We start from the raw sequence: 27672 nt of genomic DNA, 5'->3' as shown, positions 1-27672 counted from the left end.
CACACACCTGCAGGGTAGGGGGGGGGGGGGGTACAAAGATATAATACACTCAGTCACTTAATAAAACAGAGACTATTTCATATCTCGTTCATATCTTTATATTTATTACATCTTGTGACTTCACATTTCTGAGAGCACCAGGACCCCAAACAAAACTGTGATTGTAAATTATCTAATTATAGGTTAACAGAGCTTTCAGCTCAGGACATAAAAAAAGAGGGTTAACACACGGAGAGCTGCGATTAAAGGCAACATCTGCTTTGTTCATGCACTGTTGTGTGATCTGATATGCTCAAATAAAGCTGCATCCAGGTGTAAATTGTAGCAGGACATATAAATATGAAGGGAGCAATCATATACGCCTTGTTTTATCTCCTCACCTGGTCATCCGTTATTAATAAAAACGAATAACTTCTCTCTACCTGTTCTGCCTGTCTCTTATTTCCCGTCCAGTGAGTGGTGCTATAAACTCAGGGGAAGCCTGCATCGTTAAGTGAGGCTGAAACGTTTACTTGTTCTGCTTTTACATATAAATCCTGTTGACATACCTAAAGAATTTAATTTGCCTATCCAGGACTAACTTCTTAAAATTGAGCTATTATCTTCAGAAACACACAGAGTGGGAGAAAGTGCGTCAAATGCCATCTGAACTAGAGAAACTGTATACTGTGAGTTACAAAAGGTAGTGGGCTATCTATATATATATTGAGACTGCCAAAACAAAGTGTTCAATAAGAAATTAAGTAGACTTTTGGGTATAAATGTTACCTCATTATCTTACCTGAGAGCACACCAGATGATAATTCCAGTTATCTGTTAAGGGTTTTGCTTTTAAGAGCAATGATCACAGTCTCACAAAGCCTCTCTGTTACTGTTTTCCATTCAATTTTATTTTACTATTTATTTTTACTCAATTAGATATTTTTTTTCTGTGTTTGTTAGTTGTTCTGTTGTATGTTGAGTTGACGCAAAAAACGAACAAACAAAAACAGAATGAACTCACCTCTCCAAAGCCTCCTTTCCCTAAAACTCTGTACTGTCGGAATGTATTTTTCGTCACGGGTTGCCTGTTGGACACAAAGAAAAGCTCTTTTTATAACACTGCAACACATGTAAAAGTCCAATTAAATACAAGTTATTGGATCACGGACTCTTGGAGCATTACTGAAACTTTCATTTTTTTAAGCCACTAAAAGTCAACAACTTTGTATGACTGAAAACTCTCAGTGTTTCCACAGTGCAGAGATCTTAAAAACAGTTTTTGCATCCACAGTCAGTCAGCAGTGGATGGATTCATGAGGACCACAAACAGAGCTGATAATGAACACCAGCACCAATAAACTGGTCCCTGCTGGTACTAATGCTCTCATGTCATCTCCCGCTGGACAGTTTGGTCATTCAAGCAGGTAAATTAAATGGACCCAGGGGCCTGAACTCATTAAAACAGGATGAGTCATTAACTGCTTAATAAGCCCTGTGATGGCACCTCTCCTGCTTGTTTTTTACATGTTTTTCATTAACTGATATTGGTTTGTGTATCTCTGCATTTAGCCCCATATTGACCTGCTGACCTTCTGTTTGTTAAACATAGATTTGATGCATTCTGGTGAAGAGTGCACAGGAACTAGTTTGGCTCTGGACATGTCATTGGTGGAAACAACATTGTCTCTGTAACCCTTCATGCTCGATTCTAAATTACTGTTGATGAACAACAGTAGACTAAAGGTTCATAGCTACGCTAGCAACTTTAGAGGCTTTAATGCTGATTACAAAACAGCAAACAAAATTGTTGAATGGGTGACAAATGGAAATGCTATGTTTGGGTTCAAGTGCTACTAAGTTAACATTCAAAACTTAACCTTCACACATGCTGACATTTTCATGTTAGCATAAAGTTATAATGGCTGATGTGATATATATTTTTGAGTGTTTGTTTTAGTGTGCATGCGACACAGTGTACAGAGAAATCTGACAATGTAGTCAAATCTAATCAAATCAAATTACACAAATGCTACATTTAAAGCTATGTGTTATTAGCCACAGCTGTCCTACTATTCTACTCCATTTTAATTTTTGTTTCATTTTTGTTTTTATATTTCATATTTATCTGCTCATGGTAACACACAATGCCCAGATCTTATCAGCCACACTCTTGTTTCCATCAATGTAATACACCTTCATTTCACCTCGAAAGACCATTGAGGAGGTGTCCTCGTTTCTATTTGTGTCAAATGTAAAACAATGCAAACATAAAACTGACAATGACAATAATAATCAACAATGAATATTAGCTAAAAATTAAAATACACAATAAACATGCTATGAAGTAAAAAATAAAACAAGTAAATACAATGTAATTTCTTATACCTGTTCTATTATTGTTACTATCTACATGCTATCATTGATGTTATTAGTTAGGCCTGTTTTGTTATTATGGTTTATCGCTACTACTCTCTCTATGGAAGAGTTCATCTAAACACAGTTATTGAAATATTGATGGGAGAGGGAGAGCCACATTTAGTTTGAACTTTGAAATGTAATGTGACTGGTTGTGGGCTGCAGGTTTTCAGTTAACGTCCATGGAGTTATACTAGTCCTAAAATAAGTACCAGTAATAAGACTGGGCACCAGTTGACATTTTGGTACTACTGCTTATGAAGCCTTATAAAGCCTTTCCCGAGTTAAATAAGTTGGCAAAAAATGCAATTTAAGTCAGTTAACATCTGAATAAAGTAATAAAGACTATCTGATCAGGTATTCAATGCCATCTTTCAGTGCATGATATATTTCAATAAACGGTGCCATGGACACATGTTGGTCAGTAACACTAAAGTGCTGTTCACTTGACAAATTTAAACAAAAAGGCCTTGAGTCACAGAGAGAATACTGGTATTTTTCTTAGATTAGATTTTATCTGCAGTACATTGATGGCAATACAGAGCACAGATACCAACAGGAGAGAGTGCCAAGTATCAGGATTAAGTAGGACATTTACGTCAGAACTGCACTGGTGATTATTTAGGAGTTATGTGTATAATCTCTTAAACTTTATTTAGGGTAAGAAGGTTGATTTTAAACAGTTGGTTTAACAGTTTAAACCATTCATGCCGATCACTGAGATCACATATCTCTGTAGGACGCACTCAATGAAACTGATTGAGATTAAATCAGCAAAATAATGAAGTTGTACAGGATAGAACATAGTGACAAATGTCTTTTAAGCCTTGCTACTCCTTCCAATAGCTCCTAGCATTGCTGTAACCCGTGTTGTTGTCTTTCAGGTCTTGTGTTGGCCAAGTTCTGACCTCCAGAGGTCCTTAATTGTGGCTGCACTCTGCTTGCCTTTCATCAGCCATTACCCAGCCCTGTTCAATCAGCCCATTAGTCTGTGGGTATATAAGTCCATTCAGATGGTCAGTCAATGCTAGAGTGCAGAGACTATGTAGAGCCGGAGTATTTGTGTTTTGGCTCACCATCAGTTGAGTGTTTTTTGTTCCTATCTGCAAGAAGCTTTCAGTAAAGTCCTCAAGTGTTTGCCCTATCTCCGTATCGCATGTGTCTTCATTCTGTGCTCACATCACTTGAGACTTAAATAAACTTATGTCTTCACATAGACATACACATACACAAGAAAGGACATAACATACACAGTCATTGAAATCCAACTATTATGCTGTGTTTTGTCTCCTTAGTCACTGCACAATATCTAATAACCCAAAATGCAACTACCCTTATGCATAACTGTATTCAAAATAATAACCTGGTATTCTGAAAAATACAGGTTTTAGTCATGAACAACTTGCAGTTGTGGTGTGTCAAAAGACACACACACCCATTAACCAGAATCTACTGTTACTCTGTAAACCACCAGTTGGACTGAGACCAAGGGCAGGACTGGACAAAGTTCTTTTACTGTAGGTGTTGTCATTTTCACAAGATTTAATTTACTTTTGGTAACCACATACAGTATATCATCTCTGTTGCACTAGTCAGGTTCAGAGGTTCGTGGTATAAGAAAGAAGAGGTGAGATTACAACAAGCTAGCAATAACTGCTAGCTGACTAACAACTACTGATAAACTCACAGAAACACATGAATGAATTGTACAAGCAACAACAAAAACATTTAAGTAATAAGTTGTAGTTTTATGAAGGGTTAGGTTATTTTTCTCGGCTGGGCACAGAAACTTCCTGGAGTCTCCGCTGGTTGCCGGTCAACCATTGATCAAAGATCTATCAGTGGTGCTATGGCTAAAGAAAGAGAGGTGCAGCTATATTTTCTTTTCTTTCTTTCTATAGTTTCTCATTCTCTTTGCACAATTATTATCTTTAGGTAGCGACAAAATACAGGTGCTTGTAAGGTGTGGATCCTGCTGTTGCTAGGAGACAAGAGAAGTTTTGGACTGTCCTAGCAACTGGAGACACCCTGAAGGACAGCTGGAGAATCAGCTGTAAGCATAGCTACAGCCACTGCAAAAAAAAAGGAAATTTTACTTTTTAAATTTATTTTCTTTGGTTTATTTATTTTAATTGTGATAACATAAGCAGCTTTCCACGCTACTCTTTTAACATCTCCTAGCCTGACGTTGCTGCTGCAAGAAAATATTCCAATTATGGTGTTGGGTTTCATGTTTTCCCTGCAGCTGAAATTCTCCTGCGAGGAGGGAATTCAGTGACCCTGCGGTTCGTCAAAACTTTTCTAAACCCCACTGGATGAACTGAAAAATTCAAGGTCATCAACCTTATACAGTTACTGGAAAGCTGACATGCCAAACATGTGGGGTTTTTATCTGATAAGAAGCTTGTGGGGCTGGAGAAACAGACCTCAATCTGCTATAAATAATGAGGAAAGAAGCCAACACTGTAAGAGATTCCTGGTGGGCACACAGACACACCATCTGTCTCCACCATCTCTCGTCCTTTTGTTTTGTTTATTTTGGTGGATTCTCTGTCTTTTTCCACTCCTTCTCTATATCTTCCTCTCTTCTTCCATCACTTCATCTTGTATTTCTCTGTCATCACATTGTAGATTCAGGCCTGATCTATACTTCACTAAACTCCCTGTGGATGGATTAGTATCTCAAGCGGGTTGTTTCAGCTGATCCTTGAAGAACACCAGTTTAACCATCAAACCTAAACCCTCAGTCCACTGCAGGATAAACCTTATGTTTACAACATCGCTGAGGTTTTGAAAGTGGAGTCTGGGAACCATCAGAGGTCCCTGATGGGACCCAGGCCCAGATCAACTTTCTCTTTCTGTAAACAAACCTGATCAAACTCAAAACAACCATTATTCTCATGATAGATTTATTTCTCCACCAGCAAATTAACACTTAAGCAATTCTGTGCTGAACTACGTCAGACAGCAGAGCGACTACAGTTGAATACCAGGAACTGAGATCCCTGTTGATCCTGGGAATTCTCATCAGGATCGGCTCCCTTTTCCAGGAAACTACTTTTTTAGAATATGTTTATTTGTCTGTCTGTTTGCTAGTAATCTAACTGCATTTAACTTCTTGGCTACTGACTGGCAGTCCAACTATGGGACAACATATTTATTAATTATCTGCATTAGAAACGGGACATCACATCACATCTTCTTCAGTGGCAATTTTATTGAACATAAACTTAATGTGATCCTTTAAACCAGATTTATGGTTTACACAAGGGGTTAACAGGAATCCTGCTGCAGATATCTACTGTGCAGTGTTTGATTTATAGATCAGTTTGGGATTTCATCACTAAAACATCAATTATTGACTTATATTTAATCCCTTAAGTCATTGTTTCATTTACTTTGTGATTATGGCTGTGCGATGATACATAATATACAGAATATTGTGTGAGGTTAGAAAAACATCTGTCGTTTGATATTCTTATTTCTATTATTTCGTCAGTTTTGTCATTTAGACGACAATTTGCTCCTTCCGTTTGGCACAGATGCAGGCAGGAAACATACATATGGCAACCCAACTCGAACAAACATGTGAAGAGTGGACGTGACACAGAACGGAGAACAGGAGACGGACTCCAACCAGCCAAGACAAACCAAGAGCTAAGATGGGGCTATTCCTGTCACATGGACGTGCTTTTGGGTATGAAAACCGTACTTAGGGTTAGAGGTTAGTTATATGGCACCGCCCTGTTTATGATATAGAGTGACAGTTGGCGAGTTGCATCCAGATCACTCAACATAACATAATTTATCATTACTGCTCATTACTGAAAAAGAGACTCGATGATGAGCAGTCGCTGTGGTTAAGATAATTCATTCATAGAGAGCAACGGCCGCAGTGAGCACACTGTTTGCAGTGGAGATGATTTTAAATATCATCTGTAATAGTAATCACCAGACTGAATGGCTCACCTGTGGTCTTTGATGCCATTTATGTCACAAACACTGCATCTATGTAAATGTATTCAAAATAAAGCTTTGCTCTTTGTTCCCAGGACTCATTTTCATTTTCATTTCAGACAGGAAAGTCTGCACTAAACCAGAAATGCTGCTGCATTTAAAAATGGCAAAATGAACTCTGACTCTCTGCAAGAGAAACAGATCTTTTTGAGTAGTTTGTAAGGTTCAAATAATACAGTGACATATTCTGAGTTCTGTTTTATGTTGATTGTCTGTAACCTGATTGTTACTGTTGTCACTCTTGGCCTGAAAGTTTTAATCTCAATGAGACTTTCAAGGTAAAACAAAATAAAAATGTACATAATTTAAGGAAAAGATTCTACAATAAAGAATGCTCTTTACTGTGATCATGAGACCTGATCAGACGCCAGAATTGCCTGCTGCACCTCCTGTAGCTCTCTAATTACACTAAACAGAACCTTCTCTGGTATTATCTGTAACACAGCAGAAACACTTGTATCTAACCTTTTAGGCTAACAGCGTGTTCCTAAAGTCACGTTGCTGAAACTTTGCAGTTGAGCAACTTCAAGCCCCTGTCTTGAAATATGTAATGGTGATATCACTGTGAAGTTTGTGGATTGCGTTGTTCTTTTCCTCGTAACCCCGAAGAGATGAGGACACTGTGGAGAGGAAGAAGGAATGAGGCAACTCTCTGAGCATGTTGTTACTGGTGCTGTGGTGGAGTTTAAGGCCAATGTAGCCTCTAAATGAGCCTGAGAGAGCTTTTAAGTGGTGTGTGTGTGTGTGTGTGTAAAAGCATTATGCTGATGCACATAAAAGAGACAAACTGCAGCAAAAGGAAGAAGCAGAAAGAAAGAAACACGGACGAGACAAGGACGTTAATTTCACTCATTACGAACTTTACCTCTCCAACCACTTCCACTGAAGGAACCTGTTGTAGTACATGCTGTCGAGGTAGTCTGCGAAGGGCGCCACGCTCAGGTAGTCGTGGATCAATCTGGGAAAAACACAACAAAAAGCATTTCTAGGTCATTTTCTGTCTTTGTTGCCAAAAGTGACAACGGCTGCATAATGATATTTATTTCCCCTTCAATTAACCCAAGATTCTCTCGAGTTAGTTGCTTTCAATTAATTGATAAGTCGCTTCACAGAAGATTAACAACAATTGTGATAACTGATTAATTACTTAAAATCTATCTATAAAGCAAAAACCACATATTCCTAGGAGGCATCTCCTGGGAGAATTTGCTGCTTTTCTGTTTCATATAATTTTACACTAAATACATTTAGCACTGTTGGTCATTTGAAGACGCCACCTTGGGCTCTGGGAAAATGTATCTATATTGGTCAATCTTTGTGCATCAATTTGTGGTAAAAGGAAACAAAAACCTTTAATTGCAGCCTTAGTAGCTTAGTAAGAAGATACATTAGGTATTTTTTCATTCAAAGGTTACACTGTAACCATTTAAGTTCACTTCTTTTGCATTTAGACTTAATTAGCTTTAATTAAGGTTTTATAGACATTCTTATCTGCTCTGAATTTGATTCAATTTATAAAATCAATCGTTTCTTGTATAATTACGTTTCTACTATGTTATGGCCAGGTGTTTCTAACTATGTGTTCAGAAGAAGGCAAATAAACATAACCACTCCAATTTCAAATGAAAGCAAACACATGGATTGATTTCAGATTTAATCTTCTGAAAAAGAAGCTTAACTCAGGCAATATGCTGCTTTTACGACCTGCTGACATATGAAACAGTCTTGATTGAGGTTAATGTCTGACTGAAACACTGACAAATAAAGCAGAAGTGAGAAGGAATATTCAAATTATAGAAATCTATATTATTAGAAAAAGGTTCTGACAGGAACAATGTGAAGATGACGTTTCATATTTCAATATACATACATATATATACATAATAAATTAAACTCATTTTGCAGATTATCACCAGACTTATGCACTTAACTTTTACCTTCTCACCAGACAAAGAGGAACAAACTGCCTCAGTTCAGAGTGACTTATGTTTAGTGTCTGATATCAAATATGTTACTTTTAACTGCATATTTTAACATTTGTATTGAGATCTCCATTATGATTGTTGTATTTTATTTATATCCTATTGCTTATTGCTGCTCTGAATGTCTGCATGTGTAAAAAAATGTGTAGAATCAGTACTGCATGGCTGTGTTTTGCTGCTTCATGTTGCTTGCTTGCATGGCTACAGTACATGTACTGAATATTGGATATTGTTGCCGTATTACTGTACTAATGTTTTTTGTCTGTAGATTTTAGGCATCACCTCACTGGTTTCAAAACAAGGACTGCAGTTGAAAATTTACAGAAAATGTGTGTTGTCCTTACAAATAAAAACATGGAATAAAATAACACTGTGTACTGCAGTGTAGTAGATTACTCATGTCTTGTACTTGATGTGGCTTGAAAAACAAACTGGCCTCTGTGCTGCCTCACGCCTACGCAACAAGCATGAACAGAGCCGTTAGAGGATGTTACTCAATGTGTGAGTGTGTGTTTATGGAATGAACAATGAACTCTTCCTCATCACAAACAACATGAAATTTAATTAGAATGTTTTTCTTTCCATTCTGTCTTATTCTGTATTCTTCTTAATCCCGACAGCACCGTGAGTCAATTTCTTCTTTATCTGAAGTAGATTTTGTTCTGTGTCAGAGGTATTTTTCCCAGGGCAACAAACAACTTCAATGGTCAGAAACTGCAGCGTGCTCTTAACCACTATAACATTAACTTCCTCCTTTGGGAAACACTAAAGAAAAAATCCAGTGTAACAAACGTTAATGTCACAAGCCTAAAGCTGCTCTGTAGGGAACTTTATTGTGTGCTATCTGAAACAATATGAGACAAAAAAATGGATTTTGCAAAGCAAAGGGCACGTGTTGCTTGTAGTTGATGGAAAATGCATGCTGGGATACTTGTCTAGTCCACACAAGTCAGCTCCTAAAGCATCTTCTTAAAAATGTCACAGAATTGCGGTGTGTCGAGTCACAAATTCGACAACTACAGAGACATTAACAACAAAAAAAGAAGTGCAACTTGTTTATTTAAGCCACAGTGACTCAAGACTTCACTTGTACTTGAGCGCTGTGACTTGAAAGACTTGAGATTTTGCCAAAACCCGAAGTGGAGACAGCGCCAACATTCAGGTCAGTGTTCAGCCTGTCAGCCCTCTGCAGGGCATTTGTTTGTGCTTTTCAATGCATGATTGTAGCGTCACCACAGGAGAACAGAAAACCTCACAGAGAGAGAGAGAAATGAGGGTTTGGATATTTTGGGATAAGAGCTAACATTGATCACTGATTTTGTATTTCATGGGAAAATTGATCAAATCTGGTATGTTCCAGCAATTCAATCTGTTATGGTTAAATTCAGTAGCCCTAGCTTTGCCTACATCTCATGTGATGTAATTTCCCAAATATATCAGTGCATTGTCAGGGTAAGCTGCAGTAATACAAGTGATTTTATTCAGCGTTCATGATATCATTTCATTTGCAGCTAACTTTCTGACTGTATTCACAGTCTGAAGTAAGCTTTTGTTCACTTTTAAACCTGTAGCTCAATTAATTCAACTTCGCACTGACATTACAAATAAACCAGGTTTTGTGTTTTATTAAAGAAAAAAACAACACTTCACATTTTAGAAATGAATTAAACAGTTTAATTTATTTTTCTGAAAATGTTATATTTTTACATTATGGTCTGCTGTTTCTCTACACTGCAGGAGTGTAATCCTGGTGCGTAATATCTTATTTCTGGAAATTTTGAAGTTCATTCTATGATTACACACATATTGGTTTTTAAAGGCTGATTTCTAACATTTTTAGACAAAGATTTAATTTAGTTTTTTGTCAAAAATAATTAATGTAAAAGGGGTTTATTAATAACACTACAAACTACATGAACAATTCTGACCAAACAATGTGTCCCATTGCTCTTCTGACAGGCACTTGACAAAAATAATGGACCAGAATAAAGAAGCACACATGGGACCCCTGTGATCTTACTTGGTACAGTCCTTGAAGAGCTCTTTGCAGGCGTCCTGCTGCAGCCTCTCGGCACACTGAGCCATCATGGCCTCCTCCACCTCAGGCACGTGGTCCTCCGACTGTACCGCAAAAAAACATTGAGTCCAGGTAAACACGATGACTCAACTCTGACAGTAAACTCACAGAGGAAAGCTGGATGAACTGGGTCTAAGAAGGTGCCGGAAGATGATGCACACTCTGTAGGCTTCTGCATGTTCAGACTTGTACAGTATGTACACAGTTACAGACAGACACAGGCAAAGCACACAGAGACGAAATAATTAGGAAAACTTCAACCTGCCCAGGACTGCAGACATGGAGTAGCAATTTGTCTGAATTTGCTACATTTACTTAATAATAACGTAAATTGCTGTGGATTGTGCATCAGATTAGTGGATAACTCTAACTTTAAATTCTCTTGCCAGGTGGTAATGAGTCAGGACTGTTTTCTCTCCTTTGTGGTGCTCTTGTCAAAAATTCAATTGAGTCATTCTGTTTTGGATTTTGAAGTTTTATTTATTTATTTCCTTTATTTTTATCTTTTACTTAATTACTGGAATAAAGAATATGTTGTTTTCTTTACTTTTGCTAGAATTGTATAAATGAAAAACTTATCTGTGCTGTATTTCTATAAATTCTTAACTCAATTTTATTTTATACATTTTCTTTTTATAGCTTTGAGAAAAAAAGAACCTTGAGAAAAATAAAAACTTGAAATACAAAATCATTAAGTTTGCATTTACATCGTGAAAAGAATAACTTGTATTGTTATCAGGATATGAGAATAACTTTTGGTAGCCCTTTCAACTGTTAAAGTATCTTTCTCTGCAGGGAAACATAGAAAGTGACAGAGATGCATGACAGCAGCAGCTACCTTTGGGTTTAAGTATTTGTCGATGAGTTCTTGACCGCAATCCTTCCTCTTCTCATCTGGAGTCACCTCGTACTCCGCCTGCAGAAAAACACATCAAGACAAAATGAGCAGGAGGTGACCATCAGCTGCGATAGGAGCTCTGTCTTAATCGTCCCTCAGTTACCCAAATTTGGCAGTTTCATATCATGTCACCTTCAGATACAGTTTACTGGGGTCAAAATGATGAAAGATGGCATTATTAGATGAAAACAGACTTTGGGCAAAGGCCATATTGAAATAAAGCTAAAATATACTTTTTACTGTTATTGTGAAAAGAAGCAGGATTAAGTAGTAAGTAAGTAAGTTTAAATATTTCACAATTCCATGTTTATATATTTTGTCTGGATTTATTCAATAATTTCACAATGTTTTATTCATTTACAGTTGGTCTGATCTGGTCTCGATATTTGGTAAAGTGTGTTGATCAAGACTGAACATAAATGTAAAGCAGATTAACAGGTTCATATTAAAGATCCAGTGTGTTATATTCAGGGACATCTACTGTTAGAAATGGTACAGTGGTGATAATACAGTGGTAAAATTATTACACCAACTGACATAGTGTTTGAATCAAACCCTTTAGAAATCATTAAGGAAGTAGTTTCAATAAACAAACATTTTAACATCTGTATTTAAACATCACATGTTTTACAGACCAACAAATGTATAAAAAAAAAACACCCTCCCTTCCCTTTTTCTATTGCTGCAGGAAGTATGGGCTCCAATAAGCCATTTAGATCTCCATCTGATGGGGCGCTGATGTGAATTGCACCGCCTCCTTGGTGGCCAAGCACAACCATTGTTCTGTTCCTGCTGGGACTACTGGCTAGAGCTGAGCATTATGGTTAAAATCAGCATCACAATATTAATCTGAATCTTAATCCAACGTCGATTTATACAAATGTATGCATAAAAAAAAACAAAAATAGCCATGTTTATAACAGAGTATGCATCAGTTATAAAAAAAACTTCAATGACTTAATTGGCTTTGAGTCATTCACTTAGACTATTTGGCATTTTGTACAATGACACAATCTGATCATATCATCATGATGCTATAATGACTGTACTGAAGGTCAATAAAGAATCATATTGAATAATTGCTCAGCTGTTCAATGAAGACCTCTCAAAGTATCGACTTCAGAAAACCCAATTTAAGATGAAATTGACGAGTTTGGGGAGGTCTGTTCCACACCCTGCAGTACATGAGCTGATTGCATCTACTCCCCCTCACATCAACCATCCCTCTGAATGACTTGCAGTAAACTGAGCCTGACTGGAAAACTCCAAAGTGCTTCCTCTCCTCTCTCACAGCGAGAGCCTGTAAACTAATGCTAAGTGACAGCAGAGACGGTTCAAATCTCATTTTCCCTCTCCATCTCGTTCTCTCGCAGAGTTCTCAGAGAAGAGACGGGAAGCGGTTGTGGGGTAAAAGAGAACATAATTGCTTCGTATGTGAGTTGTATCCGCTGGACGGCTGAAAGCTGTAAAGCAGATTGGCTGAGCTGGTCAGTCAGACTGGAGCCTTGCTGCCTTCGCACAGACAGACGAAGGGATGGACGAGGTCTTCATCAACCTTTCCACCTCCGCCCATCACATCTGACAGCAAACAATTACTGATGCCCTGATTGACTGACAAACATACCTTCACTCGTCAGAGAGGGCAAACAGAACAGAATAAACTGAAGTACAACACTCTAAGGCACTTCTCTCCTCATGATTATACAAAACCAAACCAGAGATACTTGTTATATTAGTATTTGAACCTCAATCAGAATTTGAAGGTTAGACTTAGACTCACACTAGAAATGTCACTCCAGTTGATCCAGTGCTTTTGGTCCAGACTGAAATATCATACTGAGGGCCAGACATTTGCAACAGCAACAACAGCAGATGCCTTTGTATGGAGAGATTACTAGACTGTTGATAATAGTTGTTGTTAATTTTGCCAGACTAGCAAGTTTTCTTTAGGTGTGTTTATAGTGTGTCTGCAAAAGGTAACCAGCCTTAAAGGTTTTTAGGAAGCCTAGTTTAATTATCGAAACTTCTGTCACTGGATGACATGATAAGGACTGTTTCAAGAGCCTGACAGGATATTTTGTATGAAACTGACAGACAAGCTACACAAATGAGGGATTTACATTATGCTTAAACTGTAGTATTTCATGTTTCACTTTTACAAGAGAAAAGGCTTCAAGAATGAGGACTGCCTTCTTGTTTACGACATAGTAGCAGCCGAAGAAAGACAGGAAGGTGAGGAGAAAGAGAGAGGATGATATGCATGTTGTTTTTGCTAAAACAGAAAGGAGGCAAGAAGGAACAAGACTGGTGAGTAACATGATGTTTTGACCAGTCTGTGTGTTGAGGTGTGTGTGTGTGTGTTATTTTGTAGCAGTAAAGGCAGGCGGAAGAGGCTTCAAAGCAACATTTCACTTTGTGTGTGTGAGTGTTTCTGTAAGAGCGAAGGAGTGAAACGGATTATCATTTATCAACTGTGCATCCAAAAAAAGCTAAATAGCATCAATGAGACCACACACACACACACAAACACACACACACACACACACTCAAGAGGGAAAAAAAGCGTGTGACTGAAAACATATCCTCAAGTGAGGCAAGAGCGGAGCAGCGAGCCGCTCACTGTGAACAGATGAGGTCAACAGAAAAGTGTGTGTGTGTGGTATGTGTGTGTGTGTGTGTCGTGGATACAACATGGGAGGTACAAGAGGGCGACACACTGACGCACTTTTCTCTCCTTTGCTCCCAGAAGTCATGAGTTCCTGTTCCTTTCATTAAACAGATATTAAAACTCCACTTCCTCCTCCTCCTCATCCTCCTCCTCCTCACTTCCCCAAACTTCAAGTAGTTGGAAGATTTTCAAAGGACAAACTAAACTTCCTGCATAACAAAAGGCCCTACCATGAGAACCACTCACCAATTTACTCCCACCAGCTGCCCATGTAAAATAAAACACAGTTAGTTTACAGAGTCAGTTCACCCAAATCACAAAACAGTTTTGGTTTTATTTTTGGATGGGGTGCCTTGAAAATATCCCCATAAAGGGATTTTAAAAAGACCCTGAAGACAGAAAAACACTTTTGTAACACTGACATGGGTCGTGTCGGAAAAACACTCAAAATCTGATACTGTTCTCTTGTACTCGTACTACCACCACTATACTGCAGTGTGATGTTATGTAACCTCTTGTTTGTAGAATCAGGAAGTAGGTGGGAGGAGAAGCAGATGTCAGCAGTTTGGAGTATAGGTCCACGTGTGGTAACATTTGTAGGATCTATTGGCAAGAACATGGATATAATTATTCGATAGCTATGTTTTCATTTACTGTATCAATCACCTGAAAATAGAACTCGTTGCTGTTTTTGTTACCTTAGAATCAGTGTTCTCCATTCAACAAATGGCCATGGAGGCCACCATGCTGAACCACCATGTATCTACAGGAGCCCAGAATGAACAAACCAAACACTGGCTCTAAACAAGGCCGTTCAACGTCTCTTGCACATTTTGCAGCCGCCGTCCTCAAATTGTTGTGCAGCTGTTGCAGTACAAAGTAAGAGAATGCCAAAAATATAAACAGGCTAATAGTATTGTTGTTGTGAGTTGCATATAGATAGCTAGGTGTGTACAAGTACAGGTGAGTATTTATGGTTAATTCTAAATGTTCAATGATGTCCATTATATTGCATGTAATGTCCCAAATTGTGGCAATTGCTAATTGAAGTGACCCTCTAAGCACTTTGCTGTTTTAATTCTCTTTTTAATCCCTTTTTGTCCTTCCTCAAACTCTTTCTTTATCAAATCTCTTTTATTTGACACCTGCCTTAGTATTCCTCACCACAGCACGAGCTGAAGATGGTTTCAAGGTGGGAAGAAAACGAGAAAACACATATCTCTTCTTACACAGACACACACACACACACCTCCTTCCCGTCTGTAATAGAAACTGAGGAGCATTTCAAGGAAGAAACCCAAGTCCTTGAGACCTCCCACCTCCTTCCCTCACCCCACGCAGACACTTCATTCCTTTTGTCTTTCCATACTGGTAGTCATGGAAAAGGGCATTTGGGACAAAACTCTCAAACTCTCCAACTCAAACAAACACACACTTCCAGGAACAGGACAATCCATCATCCACACATCCCATCACAAACACAATCTCTTTCTCTATTCTTACCACAGCATCCAGGAACTTGACGCAGCGTCTCAGTTCTGGTCGAGTCTCACAGAACTGTCTGAACAGCAACCGTCCGATAGGCTGCCGCTCACAGAGGCTGCTGTAGTCCTTCTCTACAGAGACAGAGAAAGACAAAGTTGGTCAATTAACTGTAGCACTTAAGTTATCTTTTAATTAATTTGTTTCTCAAGCAAATTGAAGCAAAATATAACATATATCCATCAGTATTCATGCATTTCATTTTTGTTCATTTCATTTTTTTGTAGTCTCTAAAATAAAGAACACCTCATCTAATCCCAGGAAAAATTGTTACATAGTGGCGCTACATCACACAGCAAACACAGTTCTGCAGCACCTGAGGACCTTGCTAACTGATTTCCTGGACCCATTGCAGTTTGCAACCTGGAATACCCTTCCCACCCCCTCTACAAGGAGCTGTGGCAGTTTTTCCAACACAAAAACAATGTTGTTTTCTTTGTGGTGTAACGGATTTGGTTATAGTATACACAGTGCATGGTCATATAGTGGTTATTATTTAATGCCTCTTGCAGTCCTTGTTGTGATATGGCAACTCATTTGTTTGACCGATTGGTATCACCAGCGCCGCCTGAAAGTACCTGGAATTTGGACTCTGTATGATCTCTTGATGTTTCTCCCTAACATGCCCAGAAAACAAATAAAAGCAGAACTTGTGACAATGGCTACATGTAATATTACATTAAGTTCCTTCACTGGAAATGCGTCATCAGACATGAATCATTATCTGCCATCCACATGTTATTAACCTTTCCACAAAAAGTCACTCTGGGCTTCTACTGTGGAGGTTCTGTTTTATAAGCGGTACCTAAAGTGCGACTGGACATTTAACAGTCAACTGGCAGGTTGAATAAATGCTCAAGCAAGCCCTGGATTAGCCCACTCAAACAAGGGATTTGAACCTCCAACCTCTTAGTAACAAACCATCTGGTATAATAAATCGAGTTATCAACAATATGATTCAGCAGAAATTTAAGTGAGGCACAAAACAACATTGAATGACGCAAACACATTTAATAATCAAATATCAGCACGCACAGCTGCTGGTGTGAACACCTACTTTATGACAATATTTGCATACATCATTCACTGGAACATTGTTATTAAAAGGTGCAGGTGCAAACTTACTGAGGAGATACAAAAGTAAATAGCAGGAAAGACTGAAAAAAGTACGAAAACAAAATAACAAAAACACGTGAAAGTAAGAACAATGACCGATCAGAAAAAGGTTTGACGTTGAGGAAGGTGGGACTTTGTCTGTTGGCGAATTTATATCGTTTGTAGGTCGGTGATTCCTAAAGTGGGTGCCTTAAGGATGCGCCAAGGATGTAGCATGATTAGTTTATTTCATTTTTTGACAGTACGTTTTTAGTAACGTTAAAAAAATTAGGTGACATTAACATTTACTGGAGTAAAGACAATGAAAAATAAACGTCCTCAATACATGATATAATATTATATTAATATTTTCAAAAACACTGGTTATATATAACACCTATAACACATCCAACCCCTAAACCATACTAGCCGCAGTGGTTTTAGATAAACAGTATATCTGGGTTGTTGGGGTTATCTGTCCAGCCTTGCTTTAGGACAAAAAAAACATCAAGGAAATGTTGATTTGCATCTCTGACTCATGTGGATGCAAAGCGACTCAGGAAGCTTCACACACAAGCAAATGTGATTCAGGGAGGAGAGCAAAATGACCTGCAAAACCTTTCAATCAGACCAGTCGGACTCACGAGTCAAGTCAACCCGATATGCCACACAGAATCTCTGGGGGCCTTACAGGCAACAATTCAAGGCAAGTCCAAACTCGAAGACAACAACATTCTGAACATTTAAATTTCACACCAAAACACACCAAGTGTATTCTTCAGGCCTAACAAATATGTTGTGTTTATTTCCTTCCCCTGAAAACATTTGGAACATACACATTTGCATTAAAAAATAAAGGTTTTGAATATTTTAAAATTATTTAGCATTTTTTACATCCATTTGACAGCAGACTTTTTTATCCCTAACTTTTTCTTGCCTATCTTTTTCTTTGTCTGCTCGTGCACATACAAGTACATCCCCAGGCCTGACACAGCACACACCCACTCATCAAACCATATCACCTGGGTGTGTCTTTGCCAGAGCAGCTCATTCCTCTGAAGCTTGAAATTCCCTTGTGTATGTGTATAACACAGCTTATAAATACTTCTTAACCAAGCAGTACTTCCCAACCCATGGAGCTGCAGATAAAATCATTATTTTATGATCACATCGTCAGACAAAACCAACATAAATACAGGTTACCTGCAAAAAGCGGTCCTGTTCAATTGGGCGTAGAACTAAAAGATCCCATACCCTGTTTCCTATCACTTACGTTATTAACAACATTCCTCAAACAAGGCTGTTTCCATTGTTTGGTTCTTTCATAATCAGAGTTTATGATCTGATGTACCTATCTATAAAACTTTCTGGAGTGCAAAAACATGTGGAAACACAAATTCAACGTTTAAAAAATAGGCCTGTTGATTTATGAAGTTGTTAAGTTTTAACCAGAAAGTATTTGCTTTTTTCTAACCTGATGAATGACTGAAATGACTGATTACAAAACTGGAATTGATAACTTTGAAAGAATCTATTGATTGAAGGGATATTTTGCACTACCATAAAGTTGGAGAATTTTGAGAGTGGGATTTAAAAAAATGTTTTCAATTAAACAAGCGGAAGTGGAGATATCTTGTCTTTAAGTCCTTTATTGAGCACGACTTGGGCGGAGTGCTTATCTAATTGTTTCAAGATTAATGTTTTATTGTCACGTTCCTGAGTCATTTCCTACCAATGACACAGTGACTGATAGTAACTGATAGTAACTGACCTTCTATCAGGTTCTGCTCTGTTTTTTCCCCACTTTATGAGTTTTTTCTGCTCTACTTATCTCTCTTCTGTTTCGCTCTGTTACGCTGCTACGTCCTCTTTGTTCTCTTCTGTTCTACTCTAATGATCTCTTTTCTCTCTACTCTGCTCTAATACTTCCTACGTCCTGCTGCAAAGTGGACAGAGCAGGACAATTTGAAGTAAATGAGAGCCGAAGGCAAAAAGAACAATTAAGAAAACTGGGGGGGAAAAGAAAAAGAGAGGACGGAAGTTGAACAGAGTGGGATATCTGGAAGGCGACAGGAAGAAAAATCCTCAGGTTGTTCCAAAACTTCAAGACTAATGTGACTCTAATTACCATTGCTAATTAACAGGCTATAAGGCCTGTTTACAATAATTTCATGCCCATTATTCTCCGCTCAAAAAATTAGCTTCATTAAATTTCATGAGGCTACTTGGCCGGTCCCACACTGGCTGCTCATGCGTGAAATATAACATCCCCCAGTTCCGGGAACTTTTCACTATTGTGGACTTTTTCAATACATCACTGGAGGTGTGATGTACATGAAAGGAGCTCCAGGACTGTACAGAACATGCTGTTCATCATTACACAGAGAATTTACACAAAGAGGCCTCTGTGTCTCTGGTCTCCAGCTGGCTCCGCAGGCCTCAGGGTCCCTACAGTAAAATTATTATGCCACGGGTTTGAAACCGGATCAAGGCTTCTGCACTTCTGACTGTTTCCCTATCTTTATCTAATGATCGGGGGGGGAGTAAACAAGTTGACATGTGGTGGATTCTCACCTATAACTCTAGTAACACTGTAGTACATGTAATGGGTTTTCTTTGTTTTACTCATGCTAGCAGCGTGGCTATAGAGATGCAAATTTAGGTCGATGGGCACTTTACCACTTTGTTCCAGACTGAAATATTTAACAGCAATATCATGACATTTTTCTACAGAAATTCATGGTCCTCAGGGGATGGATCCTACTGACTTTGGTGATCCCCTGACCTTTCCTCTAGTGCCACCACGAGATTCACATTTGTGGATTTGAGTGAAATGTCTCCACTACTGCATCGATTGCCATGTAATCTGCCAAAGACACTTATGTTTCCCTCAGAATTAAATGTAAACTTCATCTCCTAATGCTTCATCTAGCGCCACCATCAGGTCAAAATTAAAACATGTCTAATACTTTGAATTATGACCAAATACCAGCAAACCTAATAGCATTCTCAGAGTCAGCTGCACTTTGTGTTTATGCTAATTAGCAAACATTTGGCATGCTAACACGCTAAATTAAAGATTGTGAACATGGTAAACATTATGCCTGCTAAACATCCACATGTCGGCGTTGACACTGTGATCATGGTAGCGTCAGCCGAAGTGCAGCCTCACAGAGCTGCTAGCATGGCTGCAGATTCTGGGTCTTGGCTGTGACTAATCCAAACATTTGTGTTTGGTCAGTTAAACTATAGTTTGACTTGTCACAAGGGACCGCAACATATATATCAGTGATCAGATTAGTCAGGAGTACAATGCTGCTATTTCTGTGATGTTACATATAAACGTTCTTGTGCAGAGCTGCTGACAGAAAAGGGTTCTGAAGCCACAGCAGATTAATTTAAAATCGAGTGTGGCCCTAACTTTAGTGAAATAAACTGTTACTAATGTGTTGCATGAGACTGATTATTTTTTTAATTGCTTCATGCTTCCTGCAACTAGTTGCGTAAAAAGGCCAGCCTAAGATAAAGTTTCTTTAATGGCCTGTAGATGGGGGCTCAGAGCGTTGAGGAGGAGGGGGAGAGGAGGAGCCAGCATCTATCAGGACTCAAGATGCTTTCATTTGCCATTTGTAGAGAGAACAAGCACATGTGCACACAATTACCTGCACGTGTTTCTCAGAAAGAAGCACACAGACAACAGCAGCAAACCGCAAGGGTTAAGAACAGCAACGGCAAAACAAAAAACAGCAAAACATTAGACAAATTACATATGTCCTCTGTTGCCTTCATGAAACTAAAGTGACACAAACACCAATACTATGTTTCCACTTTCAAAACAGAAAGTGAACACAGTTCACAGCTACAACCATAATGGTGATACACAAAAGTGGAATTAAAATGACTGCAACAAAATATTTGTTACTACTATTTACTTCTCCATATCTGTCTTATAAATTACATCAGGCCACATCAAACCAACTGTGATATTCTCCCTGAACACACGTTAGATAAAACAGTTTGTGTGACCAATCTAACCCTAGCTCTGCTGCAGTAATGTCATAACAGGCCGAACTCTGACTGAGGAAGTGGATATTGTTGGAAGAGTTGGACAACTGCTTTTCCTACTTGTTTCCATTTTAATTGCCAAACACCAGCTGACCAGTCTGCTCTCTTTTCATGTGACTTGAACAACGTTGTACCTCCGCACATTCTCAGAGAATAAGTCATAAACATTAAGATTTCCTTAATTGGGAACAACATTGAGAATGTTGTGAGATAAGACTCACAGGGAAATCTGTTGTTTGCAATTGAATGTTCTGCAAACCCAGTTTTCTATGTTATATTTACAGAAAAAGCTTTGATCTCTGTCCCGGTTTAGAACAAAATTGGCAGAAATGCATCTGAACAAGGGTAAAAGCTGTAAGATCACAGTGATTAGACATTGTTTTGCCAGCTAGAAACGTTGCATATCGCCTGTAAAAATATGTGATATAAATGTGAAGAGAGCGGAGGAGAAAGGAGAGAATAGGAAAAGAAACAGATAAAAAAGCGAACCTGTTTGACAAACAAGGAAGTTGACAGTTTCCTGAATGTCTTTCTCAAGACTCCCTCCCACTCACATCTTTCTTGTAGTTTCATAAAAACAGTCAACAGTCAAATTCAGCAAGACTTTCAGAGCTGAATCATTACTGAGCTCTTCTCTTCTCCTTGTATATTTTATTCTATATTATATTTATTATATTTTATTTTATTTATTATTTTGTCTTATTCTCACTTCTCACTCTCAAACGTCCTAATCATCACGTTTTACTTTCCTTTTCCTCACACCTAACTATTAATGCACATTACTAACTTCACTTCTTCCTTTCTCTTCTTGCAGGTTCTTATGGATCGGGGTTGTGCCTACTGTCGTGGTCCTGCATGACCCCTACGGCCAATAGCCTATTACTGATATTAACATCATCATTATTATTCATCTTTCACCATTGTCGTGGCTATTGTCTTCATTGTCGTCGTCATCATCATCATTAGTCATTTTTACTAGTATATTTGTTGCTATTGTGCTGCTGTGCATCTTTGTCTCTGTCTGTCCTTCTCTCTCTGACCGGTCAAGGCAGGCGGCCAACCATCTAGAGCCAGGGTCTTCCTTGCCGCTGTTGCCAAGTGCTTGCTCATGGTGGGAACTGTTGGGTCTCTGTAAATAATTTCATTAGGAGTACAGTCTAGATCTGCTCTATTTGAAAAGTGTCCTGAAATAACTTTTGTTATTAATTGAACTTATCAGTATTTCTTCTCCTCCCCTCCCCAGAATGTCAGATTTTCAAATCATATGTGGTTTTGTGCAGCTACATACTGAACTTCCTGCCTCCATGTGTCACACTGTCTGTGAGACAGCATCTGTGACAACGCATTCAAATCAAAGCTTTTTTGCATAGCACCTTTCAGGAAAGAAGCAGATCTATTGTGAGCGTTTCCTGAAGAAAAAAACATCTGCCATTGATCACGGACGCACCCACTGCTTCAACCAAACTTCATTTTACATACAGAATAATTTAGCATAAGCAAGAACTGATATTGCTCTGTTTGACCGACGAATCCCCGGAATAAATCAGGACCTGAATCAGGATGTAATGGTCCCTTTTTCACACTCGTCTGCATTTTAACATCTGAAAAGCTGTGAATACATGTTGGAAATGAGATGTGCAGAGGTGGAAACAGAGCACAAAAACTAAAAGACACCTGTCTGCAAAGTAGAAGTATCTTTTTAATGTTTTCCTTTAGTACATAATCAGCTTTAAACAATTTTATCAAATACAGTTCCTCTAGCTTGCTGTTGTCCTCATAACACTCTTATTTTTAGACTATTTCACAAGTTGGGTACAACACTTTTTTTAAAAGCTAATAACGTTACAAGAACTTCCTTCTCATCCTCAGTCCCAACAATAATTCTAGTCACAACCAGTCCTTGTTTGCAGTCTGAATAATGCTGTACACATGAGGTCGAACTCTGAAAACTTGTGTTAGACAAGTCGGAGGACTTCAGTACTGTAAACTATAGCCCAGGGAATCCAGAGACAGGATTGTTTAGAATTGGCTGTTAATTTACTGCAAATTATTATTTCTCCCATTCAGATTTTCTTTATTTTTCTTTATTTTTTGATTTGACTCTCAAATGCTAATATTGACAGCAGCCTTTCAAAAAATCCATGACCAGGCTGTACTCTTTATGCAGAAATTACCCTTTTCAGCAGGTTATATGACTATACAGTATTAGTGGATAATTATTAATGATGCATTCAAATGTAGACAGCATTTTAATGTTGGCTGAGGTGGAGTCAAACTGTCAAATACATGTAGTGGAGTGAAATAAGACAAAACATCTACTACCATGCTATGATGTTGTACTTTGGCACAGCAGTGCTTTGAGATGAATGCTAACATCTGCATGATGACATGTACAAAATGAGCATGCTAACATACTGATGTTTGGCAAATATAATGTTTACCCTGTTCACAAGTTTAGTTTAGCATCAACACACTAACATTGGTTTATTACCACAAAGTACAGCAGAGGCTAATGGGAATAATAGCTTTAATAGCTAAAATGTTTGACAAATATAACATTTGACCTGATGATGTGAGGCTAGATAAAAAGTCAGAGGATCACCACAGTCATTAGAATAAATCCTCTGGGGAGCATGAATGTCCGAACCAAATTTCATCTTAATTCATCAACAAGTTGTTGAGATTTTTTCCGTCTTGACCAAAGATGGGCACCAACCAACATATCTACGTCAATGCAGTTGACCAGAGGTGGAAAGTAAGTTAGGACCATTAGAAATTCAGAAAAGAAGAAAGTGCTTGAGAAAATGTATGTATGTGGTTTGTATTTATGTACTTTCCACGTTTCCAAGTTCTGAAACAGTTCTTTTGTTCTGAGATAAGCTCCTGCATTGTAAAATGGGCTATTAGTTCCTATTTACTGTACTTTTCCTAGTACTAGTCTATTTCTGGTGACTAATTGTTGTTATATATACTCATTTTTGTGCCTCAAACCATCGTCCGGCTTTTGATCCTAACCAGTCTGTCTGTCGCCACACTGAGCCTCAAGGCAGTATAAGTTTTATCACAGGTTGTCATCAGCTGGGCCTCAATGCTTCTTCTTTAATGGATGTCTTCCTAACAATGTGGCCTATGTGTTTACTCTGCATGGCCTGGGTGCCATGTATACCACAAAGAGCCTGTGTGCAGTGACAGTGCCTCCATACACAAACATACCTCCAATGGATGGGAACACTGATGTATCATGATAGTGGCTATATTTCACATCACATTGACATCACATGTTGCTATAATTAGTTACTTAGTTCAAGGGAAGTCAAACCACTTGATCGGTTTACAACAGAACACACACAAAAGGCTGAAAGATTTGAGAAAAATATCTAATAGCGATTTCTCTGACCAATACTGGATACTCTGTCCACATGTGTTTGGTTGTGGATCAAAGTCAAATAAAATGACGCAGTCGCTTCTTGCTAATTTTCCAACATATAGCATTAATATCAATAATTTTAGCATTACTGTAATATGTAATACGTTTATGTAATAATACTCATCATTTTCAAATCTAATTATGACATTCATCAGTTGAATTAGATTTATTAATTATAATGACAAACTGCTAGCAAGTCGACTTTAACATCCACCCACCACCTAGGATTCGAACCTTCAGTCTATACAAATAGTCACAGCTCGGCAGGCTGTAAATTTGTCAAACCGAGTCTCAAAATGACCACAAATCACAAAATTAACTGCGGAAATGGAAAAGAGTCAGAGTAAGCAAAGTCGGGGCAGTGGCTGCTCCAACGCTGACTGCCAGTGAAGTTGGCTAAACCACTTTTGAACCAGACGGTGGTACAACCTCCTGTACTGCCATCCACCGTGACTGACACACGGCGCTGCAGCAGCCCGGCAGCAGAGACGCTCAGTGGTGTGCTGGGATTTTTTTTGTGAATTATGAGCAGGACGCACTCTTTTACTATCTCTGGTTGTAAGGAAATCTGATGTTTTCCACGTCACATATGACAAAGAAAGGCAGTAAAAAGTGATGTAGGCAACAACACGAGACTCACGTAGCTGAGTTTTTACCACAGGAACAAATAGTTTAATCTTCTTACTGGATAAAACATTTTTAGTCGGGTATTTCCCTGAAATCCTTCATCTGACTGAAGAGCCATAAAAATGTTGACGGCACCACACTTTTAGCTGCTTGGGCTAACATTAGCATCACAAACTGACAGGACAAACTTCTCCACATCACCAAAAGCCGATTCCCTGATTTTGAGGTAATATATTTTAAAAAAATGATATGGCAAAATTCTATATTTTTCTTACTGTGAAAATATCTAAAAAAACGAAAATACGAAAACCAACAGTGAATGTATTCTACTAACAAGTACTGTGTGCATATCAAAGCCAGATATGTTTTCTTCCTCTGTGCCATAGAGCTTCATTGTTGTCTAAAAACATCAATGAGTCACACTGTTCCTTCATTACCATGAACAAACACACTGTAGTTTATTTTGACTCAATCCCACATCCGTACTTTAGAACTTTAAGGCCCTTCTTTTATAATCCAGCCTTAGGCCTATAGATTTCCGCGAGGGGTGGGATCTGACATCCAATAATTCTGGATGCAGTACTTTGTCCAACTGTCAAAGCAAACAGAATCCTCTCTGTCCTAAAACCAGACGTTAAAGTTCAATTACCAAACACTGACTACAGTTCCTGGTACTACTGTTGTCTCTAAGAAAAGAGAAAAGAAATATTTTGGGTGTGAGGTGAATCGAGGCCGCATCGCTATTCTACTTAATAGTTACAGTCTATCGAGAGATGCTGCATAGAGTCTATAAATCCAACACCAATTCTCACAATTTTCAGGGCACAATCCCTTAATTCCTATGTGGTTATCTCTAGCAGGACTAGATTGTCCTAGTCGACTAGTAGATAACAACAAGTTATAAACAAGTACAACATCCCACGAGTCTCGTTGTATGACCGCTAACTAGCTAGGGGCAGCAGCTACTACAGTTAGCACAGGAAGCCACTTGCAGTGTTACAAAAGAAAAGGTCCATGTTGCAACAATCTCCTGATACTTTCGTCCCGGTGATAAGGCACAGCTCCTGAACAGAGTTTAATGTTGTTTTTGTTGTGTTTGTGTAAATCACTAGTAAAAGAACAAAAACTCTTTACAGATTTGTGCAATTAATATGAATTTACTATAAATAATGTGTGTATGATGATATAAATTAACTGATCTCATTTTAAAGAAAAATAATATATGGATGTTTTGTATAGCAAGTGTAAGTGTTGTGTTTGCACATGCCTCTTTAGGTGATGAACATATACTTGTGATTGATTGTTTAGTGAAGGTAACAGACGTTTTATTCTTGTGCTACAATTGTGTGGCCTATGCTACAAAATTTTCAACCTCTGTAGCACCAGCTAGCAGTTGTAGCACAACGTACGGTCCTGATTCCAGCCCCCACCAGGGTCGTCCTGACAATCACATCATTTATAGTGTTGTAAACTCTGCCTCTCATAGCCCCAGGTTTGATGTGGTTCAAGGAAAGTCCCAAACTGATTTTCAGTATTGGAGGCCTGTTGGGGGATCGCCCACATGCATTTCCTCCCCTCAATAACCCAATTTTCCCCCGGGGATCAATTAAGTATTACTAATTCTGAATCAAACCAAAGCAACAGCAGAAGTTGCTGAACATGATCCCCAACTGGCTTCCCACAGCAGTTTATGTTTCTCATGCTTTATGTCTCTTGTTGATACTGCTGCTCTTATTCACTTCCTGGCTGTGGTGACATTAATCAAACATGAAGCCCATACTGCAGCTTTATCGGTGCTCCACATTATCAGAGGAATGTATTGTACATTACAATACTCTAGCTGATAAGCTGCATAAAGCAATACAATAACTCAGAGCAAAGACGAAAGATCCCAGTTATTTATTTTCTATTAGATAACTGAAGATGTGTTGTGTGTGCACTTTAAAATCACATAAACACATAAGACCTTCAAAACAGCAGATATAGCTCAACAGCTGAATAAAAGCTCTTTTTATCTCATAACAGCCAATGTCTTTTATGCATGTCCTAAAGCCTGCATGGAGCCATGACTTTATCTTGAATCAACACAGAACAGTAGCACTGTACAGTCAACCTGGTCTCACTCTGAAGTCTTCAAATACTGTCACTTGGTCAGTGGCCATTTCAAAATATGACGCTGTAGGTATCCCGCTAGCATAATTTCAGGATGTGGCCGCCGTCCGTCAAAGTCAAGTGACGTAGTTTAAAGAGTGAGAAAGATGCATGGAGGTATCCTGTGTAAAACCAATAGTAAACAATTTATTTTTACTTATGTAATGTACTTAAGTCACATCAGGTACATACTGTAGCTTACAATCTTATCCCAAACCAAAGGAAGTAGTTTTTGTGCCTAAACCTAACCAAACTACTCACTACACATTTCTCAAAGTGAACTATACAAGCTTTATTTTGAAAGTGTAACTGGACATTGCATACTTATTAATGTTAATCTGATGGCAGGGCCCTGCGCATCCAGAAATGATGCAATAATAATGAACTAATCATATCAGCTCTTATATTAATCTAGCATGACTTTTTTTAAAACCCATTCCCTCCTAAATGTATAATTATGAAGAGCCTTTGCCGCTGTTGTTTAGATAAATTCTTGACATACGCCATTGTTGGAACATTTCAGTAATCATGAGACTATTAACTGTTCTTGGCTTTCCTCAGTGTTGTTTTGGTGGTTCCATCCAATTCCGTCAAGCAAAGAGCTCCACTGCGCTTTTCCTGGAGCCGAGATGACCCACCAAAATAGCTGAATGAGGTGGGCACATAGCATAAGGGTGGGACGATGCCCAAGTAAAAAAAAAGTATCTACAGTCAGTGTTTGGTTTG

At 38.4% G+C, this 27672-nt stretch overlaps 1 protein-coding gene across 1 annotated transcript in view; it reads right to left on the bottom strand.

Annotated features, from left to right (window-relative positions):
• The window catches only part of grk6 (G protein-coupled receptor kinase 6), a 49238-nt gene that overhangs the window by 8391 nt on the left and 13175 nt on the right, over positions 1-27672 (bottom strand). Inside the window, exons 3-7 of the mRNA XM_035666808.1 lie at positions 15543-15655; positions 11312-11389; positions 10417-10517; positions 7280-7372; positions 1004-1067 (exon numbers count right to left, since the gene is read on the bottom strand). Of these exons, the coding sequence (XP_035522701.1) occupies positions 1004-1067; positions 7280-7372; positions 10417-10517; positions 11312-11389; positions 15543-15655 (449 nt within the window). The remainder of the gene's footprint in view (positions 1-1003; positions 1068-7279; positions 7373-10416; positions 10518-11311; positions 11390-15542; positions 15656-27672) is intronic.

This window comes from Morone saxatilis, unplaced genomic scaffold, assembly GCF_004916995.1.
Source record: "Morone saxatilis isolate NCDOM2014 unplaced genomic scaffold, NCSU_SB_2.0 Contig20, whole genome shotgun sequence".
In the NCBI taxonomy this organism is placed as follows: Eukaryota; Metazoa; Chordata; class Actinopteri; family Moronidae; genus Morone; species Morone saxatilis.
The sequence above is the reverse complement of the archived record's forward strand: the minus strand, read 5'-3'. Positions and strand labels throughout refer to the sequence as shown.